Below are 19,162 nucleotides of genomic sequence, written 5' to 3'. Positions count from 1 at the left end.
GGAAGTTTCTGATAACAATCATTTCCGTTAATCTCTCGCTTTCCCTTCCACTACTGCATCACTGCATGACGTCTGTGCATTTATCCACCAACGTCCACACTGTAAATATACCTGACGCCTGACGCGTCCGGACGCGTTCAAAATTCGTACACCGAATGTTCAATATTTTAACGTCATATGTTCATGCTTAGAGACGTGTTCAAAGTTTTAACGTTTGTGTTAAAAATATTAACATGTGTGTGCAGACGCAGTGAACACCGGTGTTCAAATTCTGATCTAAAAAAGAAGATAGTCTTTTGTCCGATTTTCTATCCTTCCAATTGGCAAATTCAAAAAGAAATTCTTTAAAAAATATGAATGTATACGCAGGATGATGATCTTGTGAATTTTTGGCTAATATTTTAGTAATTGTGAAATATTAAACTTCCAAGCTGGCATATATGTATAGTTTATGAATTTATTTTATTATTTATTTATATATACTAGTTTTACCTATAAGGGACATAATTATATGCATATCAATGAGGCCTGTTATGATAATATCGTAATAAAAATATGTCGATGTTTATCTTATTTCATGATCCGTTCATTTTATTAACATTACATGTTCAATCAGTGTTCAAATCGCTCGAAATTTTGAACACCTCGTGTTAAAAAAAATATACCAGGATACCAAATACAGGAAACAGATATCGGCTGGCGATTTAGGCGGTTCAACGAAGAATGGATACACATAAGAAAGAGAACTGGAGAAGGGACTTCTATCCCATATGAACACGAAAGAAGTAAGTAACAAGTTAGAATAATCTCCATAGGTAGTTCGATGGCTTCCTTGTTATTTTCTCATGCCAGATATATATTTGTCAAATATTCATAACTGTTATATCAAAATTTTCAATATTCAACATAAAAGACGAATTAAAAAACGGGCTTTAGATATAAACGTAAATAACTGTCAGCTTTTTTTCTGATGATTTCCTAAACTGATGAATAAACAGTCTGTCTGTTATACAGAATAAATGATGATTTTCGACATCCACATACATTAGCTGAACACTAAGTGTTAAGAACTCTAACATCAAGTGTTAAAAAATGAAACACAAAGGCATTAAAAACTGAACACCACACATTCAATTGATGAACACTAAGTGTTAAGAACTCTAACATCAAGGGTTCAAAAATGAAACACAAAGGCATTAAAAACCGAACACCACACATTCAATTGATGAACACTAGTGCAAACATTTGGAACACCATTTTTGACTTAGAAAATGCATTTGTTTTTTTTATTTGCAGGAATCGTTAGATTAAAATGTTTGAATTAGGAACCGGTAGCCAATAATCCCAAAAAGGTCATTTCTACATGCTATAAAGTGGTGGAAAAAAGAAAGATGTCGAAAAAAGGTATGACAATATATGTATATTAATAGCTTATGTGGGTGTATCATTTCTATCTGTTCACCTTAGGTCAAGAAATCGACTTTTGTAATTTATAATGTCAAAACTTGCATTTCATTGCTATAGAATATCAATATGTACACTAGTATATATCGACATTAAAGCATAACAAGCATTGCATAATTTGATGCTTTATGAAATACTCTCTTCTATTAATTTTTAATTTTATTTTGCAGGATATATAGGCTCATAGACAATCCTTGTTGAGGAGGATTTTGACATTGGAAGTTGATAACAACACATAAAATGCCAGCCAGTTGATAGCTTTAAGTGAAGATGCACTGAAAAGTGGAGCGTACATTGTATGTGATCGTACAAGAACTGTTGGAATTTGCAAACTTTTAAACTTTCATTGTGACAAATACCTTATCATAAACTATCTAATTATCACATTGACATGCTTTTTTGGTTAGGATACAAATGATGTTGCAACTATCTAGTCATGTAGGGGAAAATCATTATTTGTGATATATATTTAAGTCAGTTTAAAAACATTATGTATGTGATTTCACTGACTGTTACTTGTGATATCATAAGGTATCTGGTGTACTTTTCTTACATATAATATGCTCATTTGATTACATAAAGAATTACTTGTTAAAATATGTTTTATTGTTATATTTTGCCTGATTGAATATAGTTTTTATGACAGTTTATTTAAGTTTGAGTACTTATGGAAAATTATGTACGCTTGAAAATAGAACATGTTCCACATGTCAACTGTTCTGAAAGTTAACGTCTGGTGTTCTGAATCTTAACACTTTGGCTTTAAACATGTTCTATGTGTTCAAAAAGTGTTACATGGCTGTTGAACGCGTCGACGTATTAAGATATTGAACATTCGGACACGTTAAATCGTTGAACACTAAGTGTTAAGAACTCTAACATCAAGTGTTCAAAAATGAAACACAAAGGCATTAAAAACTGAACACCACACATTCAATTGATGAACACTAGTGTAAACATTTTGAACACCATTACACGTTCAAAAAGTGTTACAAAAAAAGCGTTCAAGCAGTGTTCTATTTATTAACACTTAGATTTACAGTGCAGACGTTGTCTCAGTACTCTGTACAAGGAAATATCTATTCAAACTGTTCTTATCAATTAAAAAAAGGAACAACGATGCAAACAATTGAAACGAATAAACTCTTTTGACACAAAAAGATGTCCAGCATCTACACATATAACAAGTTACAGGATATGTCGTGTATATTTGTGAAGTGAAGTGTTACACTGTTGATACTGATTTGAAGTGTAAAAGTTTCCGTTGTTGGGGTATAAATACCGTCATCCGGATATACATGATTGTTATACTCAATTACATAAAGTGATGCGGATGGTAAAGGTTAAATGATGGGTAAGAAAATGTTTGTTTGCTTAAATATCTATATTGGATAATTCATGGCATTTGTGCTAGTTCGCCATAAGGCCGTACATGAATAATGCTTTTTCATTATAAAAGTTTTTAAAAGCTAGTCAATACTTTATGTATTATGTATCATTTATTATGCATTATCATATATGATATATTTTTTTAATAAATATCACGCGGCATTTGAAAATGAAACAAAGATAGAGTGAGTCAACACATCTGAATAGTTGTTTATATTTCATATTCACATATTTTTTATAAGTTTTACATACAAAAAAATGAATATGGGAATTTTTACTTTCTTTTTGTAAAAATAGAACGCCTTAGCTTATTTCAGACGTAGAATGTTTAAAATACTATGTGCTGGCTTTCAGTAACTGTCACAGTATAAAAACAGTGTAATATTCTGTTTTCGGTGTTTTGGTTTTGAATGATATTTGTCGTTTCATTATGTTTTGGACCATTGTGATGTCTGTTGTTATTCGACTTGATATGATTTATGGTTGGCACTTCTCCGTATTTTAACATAGTACTGTTTTTCATTCAGCCATTTTTGTCTCGCCTTGACGGAGTCAAAAACCGAGACATAGGTATGCTGTTTCCGGCGGCGGCGGCAACAACAATGTATTAGTTTGTGATTAGGTCTAGTTCATGGTGAACCACTAGTGGTAGGTCAATGATATTTGGTATGCTGTTGTATTAGCATTGGTACATCTCATTACCATAGAGATTATTTGGCCCCACCCCCTCAGTCAACGTCTATTTACTTTGAAACTTTTCATAGTTTACATGTATTAGTTTGTGATTAGGTCAATTTATGGGGAACCACTAGTGGTAGGTCAATGATATTTTGTATGCAGTTGTATAAGCATTGGCATATCTCATTTCCATGCAGATTATTTGGCTCCGCCCCCTTAGTCATGGTCTATAGACTTTGAAAATTTTGCTAAGTTAACATGTATTAGTTTGTGATTAGGTCAGTTCAAGGGGAACCATTAGTGGTAGTCCAATGTTAATTAGTGTTCAGTTGTATAAGCATTAGCACATCTCATTTCCATGGAGAATATTTGGCCCCACCCCCTCAGTCATGGTCTATTTACTTTGAAACTTTTGCTTAGTTTACATGTATTAGTTTGTGATTAGATCAGTTTAAGATGAACTGCTAATGTTAAGTCAATGATATTTGGTATGCAAATTCATTGGCATTTGCAAGTATCGTTTCCATTGAGATTATATAGCCCCACCCCTGATCATGGTTCATTGACTTTGAAACTTTTTTATAGTTAACAAGTTAATGTTTGTGTTTAGGTTTGTTTAAAGGGAACGACTTATAATAAGTCAATGGTATTTGGTATGCAGTTGTAATAGCATTGGCACATCTCATTCCATGGAGATTGTTTAGCCATGTACCTTCAGTCATGGTTCATCGACTACGAATATTTGCACAACTTACATGTTAAAGTATTGCTATTCTAATTTCAACATTTGCATTATCAAAATTACAAAAAGGTGAACGAGACATATCTCTGTGTTAACAGTTTATTCTATTGTACCGCCACCGATAGTATTGAGTTATCCTACCTGATTTAATTATTTCGTTTTCTGTAGACCTTTCGTTGTTCAGAGATTAACAGGGGAGGGTTGAATATACTAAAACATAACTAATGTAGCTCCACTATGTGTTCATATGCCTGTCCACTGTAGGAACCGTGATGTCTTTAGTTATATCTTAATGGATTTTGTTGTTATTTTTTTCCATCATATATTGAAAACAGTGTTGATAACTATTGACATATACTAATTCTATTTTTATTTATTGTTACTAGTTACTTTCCAATTTATTTTCCACTTTTCTAGATTCTGGGTAATTTAGTTCTTGACATACCTGACATAGTGTGCAGCCACTTGTTTATTGTTGAAGGCCTTTAGATGTTTTCTATATAACTATGTGTTTGGTCTTTGGTTTGCTGCCCAATGAGAAGTTTATCCATCATCTACCCAATGTCATTCACATTGATTTTTATATTTTGCATGTTAAGAATTTGAATATTTTCAGACCTGTACATGTTATCCTTTCTGAAAGGGCAATGTATGTTATAATCGGGTTTGAATGTAAACATATAATATTTATTCATACCGCTATTTCACTGAACTAGTACACATTTTTATTTTGGGACAAGCTGAAGCCCGCGGATTTTCTCGCTGTGTTTGTGGCCTTTGTCTCTTTGACACATTTCCCATTTCCATTCTCAATTTTAGCTAGTACCTTGGTATAATCAGAAACTGAGACCCTTCTCCATCTTTCTTTATTTTTCTGATAATAACAAACATTATAAGATTTCTATCTTGGTAAGCTAGTGTTATTAGTTGTTGGTTAATTGACTTTCGTGTACATCTTCTTTTATTCATTGTTAGTTCTTCTTCGTGTACATACAGCTAAGTCCGATGGACTACTTCAAAACAAGGCAATACTTGCAGCACGAAAATAGAAAAAATATGAAAGTCAATAATGTATAAGTTCCGATACACGTAAAGGGCTATATAACCCAAAGGGACATAACACAATAACCAAATCCATATAAGGTCAATTTTAGCTAAGGGAGTTGGAACCTTGACTTCTAAATAATTTCTTAATTTATAAAGGGACAATTTAAGAAAGTTACGTTATAAATCATGTCAGTACCGAAGCACTGTCTACAGAGCTGGTGATACCATTTAAAAAGTAAAATATCAAAAATACCGAACTCCAAGGAAAATCAAATACGGAAAGTCTTTTATCATAATGATAATGGCAAAATAAAAAGCTCAAACACATCAAACGAATGAAAAATAACTGTCATATTCCTGACTTGGTATAGGCAAACCGTTGAAAAAGGGAGTGCTTTGGTTTTTTAAAAATTACTTTTATTTTTTCCTTTTCGTGTGATTTTGAAATATATATATAGGCCTATGTAGATTGCTTTGTAAGATAAACATTACAATTTACTTAGATAAGATCCCGGTTATAAAGAATTAAAAAAAGGGGGACCTTTGTTGTTTTTTCTCGTTTTTTTTTCTTTTCGTTCGATATTTAAAGAGTGGAAAACATTCCGTATGAATATTCAAATTCATAAGTCGATAACAAAATGAAAATGCCATGACAAAAGACGGAAAACGGCAAAAAGACAAAAAACAGTACACAAAACACACACATAGAAAAAACTAAAAAATGAGCAACATGAACCCCACCAAAAACCAGGGGTAATCTCTGGGCTTCGGAAGGGTTAGCAAATCTTACTCCACCTGTGACACCCGTCGTGTTACTTTTATACATTATGTTGATAAGACTAGTTATATCAAGAGATTAGGTATTACGCATTAGCGGATTGGTAATTGACTCTTATCTAACCCTATGACATCACTAGATTCGTAAAACATTGAAAACATATAGATTGCTTTCAAAGTTTCAAAGGACACTACGGTAACTTACTTAGATAAGAACCCGGTTATTTTTACTATCACGTTCCAAAAATAAATTATCTGACTTTTGTATCGCGAGTTTTGCCCACCCATTTAAGTCAAAGCTTAGAAGTCCCAAAGCAGTGGCAAATTCTTGGAGGAGGGGGGCGTACACCCCCTTTGATTGGAAATATATTAATTTTTAGCATAAAATCGTCCAAAAAGAATGGGTTTTCTGGAATTACGCCACCTTTCAAAAATCCTGGATTGCCCTTGCTAAGTATACGTTAGGATTACGGAAACGGTCAACATAGTCAAACGTGAAAAACGTTTTAAATAACTATTTTCAGTTGTATGTTTTGTTTGCTTGTAAATTGACGCTGATTTTAGCACTTTCATAATAACTGATATCAGGAATGGTCAGAGCAAAAGCTTAGGAAAGTCGGCTATTCATGCATTGATACAAAACGGACCATGTCATTATAGTGGTGTCTGAAACATAAAATATATATTAAGTATTTCTTAAGGGCTAGTTTAAAGAAAACGTTCGGTAGAGATTATAATTCTTTTTTTTTTAAACGCATCTTAATGTCTTTACTGTAGTGTCATTTAACACTTTTAATCATTTTACCCTCGTATATAGCAATCAATATAACATAGCACTTTACAACCGATTTAATCTCATCACATGAAAAAATATATAAATATAAATTATATCATCCCGGATTTGAGATAATTTGATGCAACAAAGTTTTCATGCATGGGATAAAGTAACTTCCTCGTCAAAGCTAACCTTTAACGGATAACTTCCTTGTAAACATACAAAATGTTAACTACCATATACCTTTAAAAAATGTACAACATCAAATTAAATAAGTAAAAAGTAAATAAATTCAAAAAACAAAAAATATTTTTGGCTAACAGATATCCTTCATCAGTATCATCTTATAAATCTTATAGATCTATGCTAATTTTCCTTAAAAAGATCTTGACCGTAATACAAATCAAAAACAGAACAACGCTTAATTCACGAGGTTGAAAGTTCTCGCAAATTAAAGGTTTTACAAATGGACGAGGCTGCGAATGTATCCCAAATGAAACCAACACATCCAGATGTTTTTGTAAATTCTTATCCAAAATATTTCCCATGTGATTCTCTCCTCCCTAAACCAATCATTGTTGTGGTCCGTGAAGGTAATAGTCAGTCGATTGAGATCTGCCTTATTTAGGCATCACACTGTCCCGAAAATGGCACCAGATGGTCATACGAATATGAAATTTTGAATTTCTTGGGAAGATTACCCCGAATTTGGTAAACTGCCAGTCAACAGCCGAAGCAAGTACGATGACTACAGAAGGTCACACGATGGCACCGAACTACACACACGAAGGGCAAAATAAACACACGAATTCAACAGGAAATTAACCTTCGCTAGGCATGCCAAAGTTTTTGCTACCGCTCATGAAGTTGCTGCCGTGTATGACACAGCCAAATTTAATGTGGTACGGGGATATCAAATGTCGACCGAATTGAATGTCTGGCTTATACTTATAGTCACGACAATGACCGTTGACACGTTTGTTAATGTTTACGTCGCACTGTCGCGAAATTGACACAAGATGGACATACGATAAAGGAAATACTCAAATTCGGATCTGATCGTAAAAACATCGGGCCATTAATGGCGGCATCTTAAGGCCACCATATGACCGTCAGTTGAGTTTCCTAGTTTCTCAGGCTCCGGAAGCAACTTCGTGAGCGGTAGCGGCATGCCAAAAAATTGTCGAAAGACCTAGCGAAGGTTAATTTTCCTGTTGAACTCGTGTTTATTTTGTCCTTCGTGTTTGTGGTTCGGTTGCCATCGTGTGACCTTCTGTAGGCTTGCTTCGGCTGTTGACTGGCTGTTTTCCAAATCCAGGGTCAACTTCGCACGAAATTCAAAATTTCATATTCGTATGACCATCTGGTATCGATTTCGGGACAGTTTGACGCCTACGTAAATGGCTGTTCTTACTCACCAACATACTGTTTATCACATTGACACTGTAGAAGATGCACAGTTTTTTTATAGTTTTGCAAGTAACATTTCAAAATGTTGACAAAGAGTAACATATTCAGGTTGCACTTACATTTGCTAGACCAAATACAAGAGGATATTCTTGGGAGTGAAAAGATTCAAAATTGTAAGAACTTCAAAATGAGTGTGAGACCAGGTGCTTCTTTTGGTTAAACATTGTCTACTTCAGAAATATTATTATCAATATTGAGTACCTGTGCATTTGCGAACCGAAAGGCACGATTGCTATTTTATTTGCCTGTGATCACCACTGTGGTGATCACGTACATTGAAACATTTGCTTGACCATGATATTTTATTTCTGACTCAATCGTATCGTCGTCCATTTAGCCTTCTTAAAATTAAGCATTATATCTCTTAATGTGTTGAAAAAGATAAAACAATAGAATTGTTCGAACAAACATATCATCATTTCTTGTTTTTAGAACAAAATATCTAATTTTAAGATTCATATACTACAAGTAAGAACAATGAAAGAACTATCACAGAAACGTATCTATACTCTAAAAGTCCATATATGTGTCCTTATGTCCTATATATATAATCAAGGAGGTAGATACCATGATTGATATGGTTACGGAACATGTTTATGATACCATGGAAGTACTAACAGTATTCCCATGATGATACATAACACTTAATCTACATAATCTTGCATGATTAGTTGTATTTATTAGATATTCAAAGTCCTTTAATGGAGATAAGTAGTGTACTAACTGATGTTCTCTCTATAAATAAAGTTTTTTTTATATTATTATTGCAAATAGTAATGTATTTGTTCAAATGAACATCAGAATGAGCAAACGAAAAACGTATATTTCTTCATTAAAATCTAAATTACTATTTTCGAAGGGAGGACCGGTGAGTTTACAGACTATGAACAATTTTTCACAGCAAGAAAGGCAGGTATATTTGTTGGTGCTGCATTGTTTGCTGTTGCAGTTATAGTTGTAGTAGTTTCATCAGTATACCAAGCTATAGTCAGACGGTGAGTTAATTTGTCATATTGAATACGTTTAGTTCTGTTAGAAAGTTAACATCTTTTCACAACTAACACACGAAATAGCTAATATAACTATCCACAAAGTGCTCAACATGAACGAAAGAGTAATCAGCAAGTTCAAATCAATTCAATTTGTTTAAAATCGGATTTTATGTGAAACAATAAAATTTGCAGATATGTGCGAGCGAAATATATTTCTTATTTCTTAAAAATTGAAAAGTTTTGGACAAAAAATAGACAAGACCTAAAACATAGAAACAGTACAAACAATGAAATCACAAAACATAACAATAAAATGAAGCATGAGCAACAATATCCCCTTTAAAAACAAGTAACCAACTCAAATGCACTGGAAATTCAAAAGTTCCTGCTTCAATGGTCGCACTCTCCGTGTTGTTCATGCCAAGACAAAATCTGGTAATGTCTTTTAAAACGAGATAAATAGAACATATCTGGGTCATCTTTCACAAATATCCAGGAACTGTAAACCAAATCATGTTGACGTCAGTTAAACTTTACCTTTACAATTTGCACATTCCTTGAAAGCATCAAGCCCCTTTCGACGAAAACGCAAGCCCTTGAAAATCATCAATTGTGAGATATATCTCTTTATGTAGGTGATACTGGCTAGAATGCTGCTACATAAAAATGGAAAGTTCACTATAAAAATTGAATGTTGTCTCTTTTGTCTTAAGACTTAGCTCTCAGTGAATTTCTATATGTCAGTCAAGATATGAAGCTGACCTATTATCTTTATTTGTGTTTTCCTTTATTTCATGTTCAGTGGAATAGATGCGTTCACTAAACTCACCATACTTTGAATTAATTAATGAGAGGACATCATTCATATAGCGTAACGTGAAGTTAAAAGATAATTCTAGCTTGTTATTCTCCTTAAAAAGCACGTATATCGTAAGTCCGTCTCATTTGAATAACGAACATCTAAATCTTTTGGTTACTTAGTTACACACATGTCATGAGTTTCATAGCTTTGAATATACACTATATCTACCAACCAAGTCAACAAACAACAGATGAATCTACTGAATTTTAAAGATGTTCTATTGGTGCAATAAATAAATACAAATATAAGGGAGTTTGTAGCCATTTGTCAAAAGATAGGACAAGTGTTTATCCATGAACGATGATGGGGATCTTAAATAATGTGGTATAATACTGTATAAAGTGACCATCTCCAAGCTTTACCAACCAAATATGATGTCCTTTTTAAAGATTAGTCCTACTAATCAACAAACGGGGTATTTGACTTCACTTTTATTTTTTTATATCTAATTTATAGTACCAATTTAAAATAATTCTTGATCTCTATTCTATAATTTAGATGTTGTCCAAAAAAGAAAGATAATCCAATAAAAATTGAAGAAGCTGTTCCTACGATTGCCGAGGGAACAAGACGTTCTTTCGAAAACCCTGTTTACTCTCAGGATATCAAAGAAAAGCAAGATATCAATGTACGAATTTCAAGAGCGGATGGATATCTGTCCATTGAAAATCATGAATATGAAAACGCAACTCATCTTAAAAAGAGAACTGATTCGGACGCAGATACAGATATAGATTATGAAAATCTAAAAGACAAGAAAATTGATCCTCCGAAGGAAAAAATGAAGCCGCCAATGGAAAACAAAACTGCTAAAAAGGAGAAAGCAAACATGCAAATAGATAATGATATGAACGGTGTCGAAGAAACTATTGAAACTTACGATAGGCCTCAGCCACCAAAGTCAATAAAGAAAAGGACGTTAGAACGTGTTGATGACGAAGATGAAGATGCACCAGACTATGATGTACCAACAACATTTACAGAAGACGGAGGGGAAACACTAGACTATGATGTTCCAAAATCATTCACTGGATAAAATGTATGGATTGAGCTCATCACATCATTATTGAAACTTTCGTCTTTTAACGCCCATGAAATAAAATTGACATGTCTTCCATTTAGAGCTATCTGTACCTTTGCTTGTTAACAAATCAACTTTAAAAAAGTTTACAGTTTCTGCTGATTCGTGTGTACGAAAGAATTCGGGAAAATGGTTCAAAACCTTTTATGTTCGTTTATCTATCAACTCATAAAAAAGTGTAAATGAAAAAAGGAAACTTGCGACAAGGCGCTCTTATTTGAGAAAATTTAATTGGTTTTTTTTTCGATTCGAAAAAAATTGTACAGTATCATTTTAATCAATGCTATGATGTTGAGGTTCATAGTTTAACGCCAATTATGAAAAACACAGTGTGATCCATGCAGTAAATATTATACACCTGCAAGATATATATTGAAATGTTGTTTGATTGTCTTCTGCCTGTATATAATGATTTAAAACTTATTTATGTATGCTAAATTCTACATACATTGATCGCATGGAAAGACATTATAGGACTTAAGAATGATACAAGTTCATATTTTATTGTTACAATATACATTGAGAGAAGTTGAGGGAAGGCTCATAAACCTCGACGACCAGTCATAACATGATTATAAGTATGTAATGAAAATAAAAGAAAGTGTATTTTATAAATATGAATGAGACTACATTTCAATAAATATATACCCAATGTATCTGTATATATGTAATATGCACGAGCCACAAATACAGACTTAAGTCCATATTTCTAAACTTCGGTGCATTCCCGTTTCGCTAAGTATTCTTTGATTCTAGGATAACCTGCTATTCTCTGTCGATGAGCTAACAATTTGGGAAACGTGTCCAATAAATTTGTGTCCTTTTGCAAAACGCTGGTCAAACCTTCGTATACGGCTACATCGGCCATTGTTAGCTGAAATAAAGGTTTTATATTTGTTTAAATAAAATATTACCCCCAGAAACACGTACAGGTATATGTATCCTTTGTTATCAGTTTTGTATCTACATGTTCAATCATAAGTCTTTAATCTGTGGGAGAGGGGGCGGTGGGCTCGGTGGCCGAGTGGTCTAAGTAGTCGAACTACTGTATCACTAGCCTGTCAGCACTGAGGTTGTGAGTTCGAATATCGCACGGGGCAGGTGCACTCGACTCTGATCTTAATTGACTAGGATTGTCAGTTTTCCTACCGATGGTCGGGGGTTATCTCCGGGCACTCCGGCTTCATCCACCAATAAAAACTGACAACCATGAAATAGAACAATATTGTTGAAAGTGGCGTTAAACATCAATCAATCAATCAATTAATCAATTTAATCTGTGGAAAGTATAATTTGAACTTTTTTAAGACGCAAGTTTCATAGTTGATAATAGAGCCTTTCATCCTAAATATGAAAACAGAAGTTACACATCCCATCGAAAAAAGGAGAAAAATTACTTCTGACTTCAATTACTACTTACCGTAGAACCAACGAAGAAGCCATCTCCACCTTTATTCTGTTTTAACCATCCCTCAAAAGTTGCAAACTTATCAGGCACATATTCATACAACAATTTCCGAATCTTTTCTTCCTACAATTAAAAACATTTCAGTGAACGTAATCTATGTATTATAACTGGTAAAAAATTAAGTCGGTGATTCAGTTACCACAAATTACTTAAATTCTGTACTAAATTCGGTATTTGATACAAAACAATGGTTTGGAAGTTTGGCTGAAATCTAAATACAAACGGGATTTTACAGTAATGTTGTTTATCGAGCCCTTAATTTTAGATACGATCCATATAAACTAGTAGATGCATATGTATTTGCGTTTACGACAAAAAAAAATATCAGAAAGGTATCTAATCAAAAACGTTGGATGTCATCTCGTTATTTGTTGGGTAAGTGTTGATCAATCTTTAGTTTTCTGTGTTGTATTTTTGGGATTGATGTTTGTTGGGTTAGTGTTGATCAATCTTTAGTTTTCTGTGTTGTGTTTGTGGATTGTTGTTTGTTGGGTTAGTGTTGATCAATCTTTAGTTTTCTGTGTTGTATTTGTGGGATTGTTGTTTATTGGGTTAGTGTTGATCAATCTTTAGTTTTCTGTGTTGTGTTTGTGGATTTTTGTTTGTTTGGTTAGTGTTGATCAATCTTTTGTTTTCTGTGTTGTATTTGTGGGATTGTTGTTTGTTTGGTTAGTGTTGATCAATCTTTTGTTTTCTGTGTTGTATTTGTGGGATTGTTGTTTGTTGGGTTAGTGTTGATCAATCTTTAGTTTTCTGTGTTGTGTTTTGTAGATTGTTGTTTGTTGGGTTAGTGTTGGTTGATCTATAGTTTTCTGTTTTGTGGATTGTTGTTTGTCGGATTAGTCTTGTTTGATCTTTATTTTTCTGAGTTGTGTTTTGTTGAGTGGTGTGTGTTGGGTTAGTGTTTGTTGATCTTTAGTTTGTTTTCTGTGTTGTGTTTGGTGGATTTTGTTTCTCCGATTAATGTTGTTTGATCTTTATTTTTCTGTGTTGTGTTTTGCGGATTGTTGTGTGGTTGATCTTTAGTTTTCTGTGTTGTGTTTTGTGGATTGTTGTTTGTTCGTTTAGTGTTGGATGATCTTTAGTTTTCTGTGTTGGGTTAGTGTTTGTTGATCTTTAGTTTGTTTTCTGTGTTGTGTTTTGTTGAGTGTTGTTTGTTGGGTTAGCGTTGGTTGATCTTTAGTTTGTTTTCTATGCTGTGGTCTGTGGATTGTAAATTGCTAGATGAATGTTGATCAATCTTTAGTTTTCTGTGTTGTGCTTTGTTGAGTGATGTATGTTGGGTTAGTGTTTGTTGATCTTTAGTTTTCTGTGTTGTGTTTTGTTGAGTGTTTTTTGCTAGATAAATGTTGATCAATCTTAAGTTTTCTGTGTTGTGTTTTGTTGAGTGTTATTTGCTAGATAAATGTTGATCAATCTTTAGTTTTCTGTGTTGTGCTTTGTTGAGTGTTGTTTGTTCGTTTAGTGTTGGATGATCTTTAGTTTTCTGTTTTGTGTTTTGTTGAGTGTTTTTGTTGAAAAAATGATGAACAATCTTTAGTTTTCTGTGTTGTGTTTTGTTGAGTGTTTTTTGCTAGATAAATGTTGATCAATCTTTAGTTTTTCTGTGTTGTGTTTTGTTGAGTGTTTTTGTTAGATAAATGTTGATCAATCTTAAGTTCTTCTGTGTTATGTTTGGTGGATTGTTGTTTGACTTTCTGTCTTTTCTATTTTGTTTTTAACGTGATGATTGCTTCTACTTTTTTCTTTCCTCTTTAATAAAAAAAATCGATTTAGTTCCAACTTATCAATTATAGTAAGTAAGTAAGTAATTAGTTTATTATAGTAAATCCCGTCCCAAAATGGAACAGTGGTGTAACAAACGAGAAAACCAACGCCTGGATTAAAGAACAACACAATAATTGTAAACATGTATCAATAAATATAACACAATTACAAAGTTTGTATAGTCAATGTTGCACCCGGTCCATTGGACCTATAAGTCACCTTTTTGACAAATTTAGTAAGTTCATACAGAATTACAATTCAATGCTCGTGAACATTTGATTTGTAGAACAATTATAATAATCAAGGAAAGGGGTCAATTATATATAAATTTATAAGAAAATTTCTTTTCTAATGGTATCCAATTACTTTTTTATAATCCTGCGTATGCTTCTTTTTTCTATGGCCGTCTAATGAATTTGACAACTTTTAAAACAATATATAGAGGACGAAAATTACATATTTTAGTGTACTTGCAATTACTGAAAGCAGCTGAATTCCATCTTTGGTAGCCAAGGGTCGTACCTTGGCTAGCGATGATGCTGAAATCAGACAACTGCGTTTTTTTGGTAGGTAGAATGAAGATATATAGATTTGATGTTAATCCATCATAACGATTAGTCTTGTGAGCAATGAAATTTAATGACTACCTGAACCAATTGCCAGAAAAGTTGACGGTCTTCATCCTAAACATGTACTTCACTTTATTCTCTTTCCTTGTACCTGGTGTTTTTTTTTCTAAAGACAAGGGCGATGTGTAAAAGAATATAATGTATAGCTTACCTTTTTAGAAGAATCTTTCTCAAGATTATATCTGTAATATTCTTCTGACAAGTCATTAACGGTATAAACAATCTGGTCCACCTGGGCCTGATCCCAGTCAGATTTACCCGCTAATCCTAAAGTAAAAGGATATAGTTATAAATCAAATATCAGAGCCATGTACAAATGAAACTGGTCTAACAAATCCAACACACTGTGACAATTTTTAGTACTATTATAGTTAATTAATAATATACTATCCCATTTACCAAACGTATGGTCCTAAAAAACTTCTTATGCATGTACTCTTAGTCTGCCTTTTAAAGAGACACATTCGATTACTACTATATTTATTGCACTCACAGTATCAAACAAAATGCTCCACTGGGCACAGTTTGATACGACCGCAGAGGTCAAACCCTGAACAGTTGGGGCAAGTATGGACACAACATTCAAGCTTGATACAGCTCTGAATTTGGATTGTGATTAAATATTTGACACAGCATAGGTTTCTGACACAGAATGAGTGTGGTCTAAGAACTTGAAAAAATTTAATTTACCTATTATGGTCCAATATCCAAAATCTAAATACATACACGGTTAGATTCAGCATATCAAAGAACCCCAAGAATTCAATTTTTGTTAAAATCAAACTAAGTTTTTTTTTGGACCCTTTGGACCTCAATGTAGACCAATTTGAAAACGGGACCAAAAATTAAGAATCTAAATACACGGTTAAATTCACCATATCAAAGAACCCCAATATTTCAATTTTTGATGAAATCGAACCATATCATTATTATTTGCTTTTATGTATAAATCAAAAATAACCAACTTAAAACGGAAAATTTTAAAGAAAAAAAAGGAAAAAAAAGGACCCCCCCCCCAATTTTTTGAACCCCCTTATGATTCATCACCCCAAACTCAATCCCAGCCTTCCCTTTGTGATATGGTACCCTGCAGTACAAATTCAAAGAGATCCATACACTTGAGAACAAGTTATTGTCTGGAAACTGTAAAAATGCTTGTTTTTTTGGCCCCTTTTTGGCCCAAATTCCTAAACGTTTAGGGCAATTACCCCCAAACTCAAACCCAGCTTTTCCTTTGTGATATGGAACCTTGTAGTACAATTTCATAAAGATCCATACACTTACACACAAGTTATTGTCCTGAAACTAGAAAAATGCTTGTTTTTTGCCCCTTTTAGGCCCCTAATTCCTAATATATTGAGGCAATCACCCCCAAAATGAATCCCAGCTTTCCCTTTGTGGTATGGTACCTTGCAGTACAATTTCAGAGAGATCCATACACTTGATCACAAGTTATTGTCTGGAAACTAGAAAAATGCTTATTTTTAGCCCCTTTTTAGCCCCTTATTCCTAAATGTTTTGGACAATTACCCCCAAACTCAATTCCAGCTTTCCCTTTGTGATATGGAACCTTGTAGTACAATTTCAGAAAGATCCATACACTTAAACTAAAGTTATAGTGCGAAAACCAATGTATCTTCTGACGACGACGACGCCAACGTCATACCAATATACGACCGCAAAATTTTTTTGCGGTCGTATAAAAAGGAGAAATAATAAAACGTAGTAGAATTGGAATATTTTAGAGTTAAAACAATTTAATGTAACTAAAGCTTTTTATTGCAAACTTAACACGTTTACGTAAAACATTTCATCGAAGGACAGACATCTGCAGTGAATTAATTTGCTTCCGAAAGGTTATAACTTGCATTCCGATAATAATAAACATTTGCCGTTATTATCTCAATTACTGTTTTGAGCCATTCTTAAGCATAGATTATTTCCTGTCAATCTAGTTAAGATATATAGATCTCTGATTTCGTATGCTCATGTGAGAGCAAGTGAGTTAAGATAGATCTGAATTTTAATCAGATTGAAAATAAGTATTCGTCAGTTCTCTCTTCTTTTTTTCGCCTTCTGACAAGTTTCAAACTAAGGTCGTAATTTGTACGCTTTGGTTATTTGTGACATTTAGTTCGGTAACGATTCACTTCCGGTAGTTTTGTGGTATTGTTGTTGTTTTATGCGAACATTTATAACCTAAGCTCCTTACTTTTACTGATAAGAAGTTAAATTAAAATGCGAGTTTGAGAGGTTAAACATTGCTTCACTATTGCGAATTCAGAAAAGGTAAATGCTGTGTAACTTACCACAAGTTTTTGCAATAAACCGTGCAATGGCCAGGCTTTGTGTAAGATACTGTCCTTTGTAGTCTAGCATTGGCAACTTCCCATTAGGAAAGGCTGAATAATAAATATATTTCAAAATCAAATACAGAAAGAAAAAAAAGAAGCGGAAACTAAACAATAAAATATTGACTAGATGTGGCTTATGCCAAGAATGGTCACTCGAAAAAGACTCGTCAGTGTCCTTAAGTCCGGGAACAGCCGGTTCTTTACAGGACTCGTTTATTGTTCCTATATATTGTGATAGTATCAGTCATGTTTTGGTAATGTCGGGAATATCAACCACAATATAAAATAAAGGATTACACATTATTTTTTCCGAAGGTGTAATGGCTTGAATTTTACACAATGTGTATATTTATTATTTTTTCTGTAATTTTCGTAAAATATTTAATATCTAGGGAGAGTGGCGACAGCAGTTGGTGGCAGATGTAAGTAATTCACCTTAAGTGTGAAAGAGGGTACATTTTGTTCATGTGTATATTTCGCATAATTGTTGTAGCAACTGATATTTTGAATGCTTTTTATAGAAATTGTAAAATCTATGTTGAAGTAACTTTAAAATATAAACAGTGAAAGAATTCAGCAAGGGCAATATTGAAGAATAAAAAGAGAATGCATGTTACACGGTTTTAGATGAAATAAAGATTTGCTAGCCTCTCACATTTTCTTGTACATTTCTAGACTCTAGCTCTTCTTCCGCTTATGGTTCGAAATACCACCAAGACATGGTAGCAATCGAGGAGATGAAATCAACTGAACATTCCAATTTCAAATGGCCTCGTATTAATTATAGCCTTAAAAAGAATTTTGACTTAATGAGTTTAACAATGTTAAAATTATTGATTGATCGCCTCTTTATGGCGAACCCTTCAACAAGATGGTGCAAGGGTTCTTTAACGTGGCATTGCATTTAGTTTTATATGTAGATTGTGAAGGTGTTGGTCTTTTTAAAAATTTGCCACGGGTTTATGTACAATGTATCTGATTTCAAATTGTGGTTTTTGATTCCCCTTCTTATATTTTCTCCATCATTTTGTATTCCGTCCCATATCCCAGAATCTGTACATTGTAAATCAAAATACAAATCTACTTACTCTTTTTCTTCTCTGGCCAATCAGATCTTGGGACACGTATGTCGTCAAACTTAATTCCAGCAGCGACAAACATAATTCGAGTCAGTTCAGCTCTACCACGAATAGGAAAATAGTACAGTTTATAATCGGCCATGATGATGTGTGTCAGTAATGATTTGTGTTTTACAAAATAAGACTTCGTTGTATTAGAAATTAGAACATATAATAGGCTATTCGGTCATAACACAGCAATACTTTTCTGGTTTAAAAACCGTAACATGATAGTCAAAAGCAAGAACTCTCAAAACATCTACACAAATATTGTAAAATATTTTAACAGGTAAATGCTATTTTTAGAACATTTGCTTGTTGCTATATTTTAACCTAGCCGTTTTCATCGTTATATCTGTGGTTTAAAATTAACAGTGGCGGTCGATTGTTATTTCAAAATTTTAAGTGTATTTAAGGATGTATTCTTCTGATGTTTCAATATCGTTGAAATCTCGTTCGGGAATTATTTCCCAAACATGTGATACAAGTGGAAAATGTTAATGATTTTAAAACATATTACAATCAAACTAAACTCTGTGAAAAAATTGT

At 33.2% G+C, this 19,162-nt stretch overlaps 2 protein-coding genes and 1 long non-coding RNA gene across 3 annotated transcripts; 2 read left to right on the top strand and 1 right to left on the bottom strand.

Moving 5' to 3' along the window:
* Positions 1–519: 519 nt before the first annotated feature.
* LOC127731428 (uncharacterized) lies at positions 520–2,088 on the top strand. Its single transcript, XR_007995620.1, has 3 exons — positions 520–785; positions 1,297–1,404; positions 1,635–2,088. It is a non-coding gene; the product is annotated as an uncharacterized LOC127731428 (long non-coding RNA).
* A 615-nt stretch (positions 2,089–2,703) lies between these two features.
* On the top strand, positions 2,704–11,933 carry LOC127731260 (uncharacterized). Its single transcript, XM_052240296.1, has 3 exons — positions 2,704–2,818; positions 9,202–9,337; positions 10,695–11,933. The coding sequence occupies exons 1-3, from the start codon at positions 2,812–2,814 to the stop codon at positions 11,230–11,232; spliced, it is 681 nt and encodes a 226-aa protein (XP_052096256.1). The 5' UTR covers positions 2,704–2,811; the 3' UTR covers positions 11,233–11,933.
* On the bottom strand, positions 11,765–18,921 carry LOC127731331 (glutathione S-transferase-like). Its single transcript, XM_052240319.1, has 5 exons — positions 18,584–18,921; positions 17,451–17,543; positions 15,293–15,408; positions 12,698–12,808; positions 11,765–12,151 (listed from the first exon to the last, which is right to left on the bottom strand). Exons 1-5 carry the CDS (start codon positions 18,714–18,716, stop codon positions 11,987–11,989), a joined length of 618 nt encoding a protein of 205 aa, XP_052096279.1. The 5' UTR covers positions 18,717–18,921; the 3' UTR covers positions 11,765–11,986.
* Between the last annotated feature and the right edge of the window lie 241 nt (positions 18,922–19,162).

This window comes from Mytilus californianus, unplaced genomic scaffold, assembly GCF_021869535.1.
Source record: "Mytilus californianus isolate M0D057914Y unplaced genomic scaffold, xbMytCali1.0.p SCAF_1, whole genome shotgun sequence".
Classification (NCBI taxonomy): domain Eukaryota; kingdom Metazoa; phylum Mollusca; class Bivalvia; order Mytilida; family Mytilidae; genus Mytilus; species Mytilus californianus.
Note: the sequence above shows the minus strand (reverse complement) of the source record. Positions and strands in the feature narration are given on the sequence as shown.

Excerpts from the sequence above, each read along its gene's own strand:
- LOC127731260 (XM_052240296.1), top strand. Across the intron at positions 9,338-10,694 it reads TACCAAGCTATAGTCAGACG|ATGTTGTCCAAAAAAGAAAG; the intron begins GTGAGTTAATTT and ends TCTATAATTTAG.
- LOC127731331 (XM_052240319.1), bottom strand. The coding sequence starts at position 18,716 with ATGGCCGATTATAAACTGTACTATTTTCCTATTCGTGGTAGAGCTGAA. Across the intron at positions 15,409-17,450 it reads GTTTATTGCAAAAACTTGTG|GATTAGCGGGTAAATCTGAC; the intron begins GTAAGTTACACA and ends CTTTTACTTTAG. Across the intron at positions 12,152-12,697 it reads GCTTCTTCGTTGGTTCTACG|CTAACAATGGCCGATGTAGC; the intron begins GTAAGTAGTAAT and ends CCTTTATTTCAG.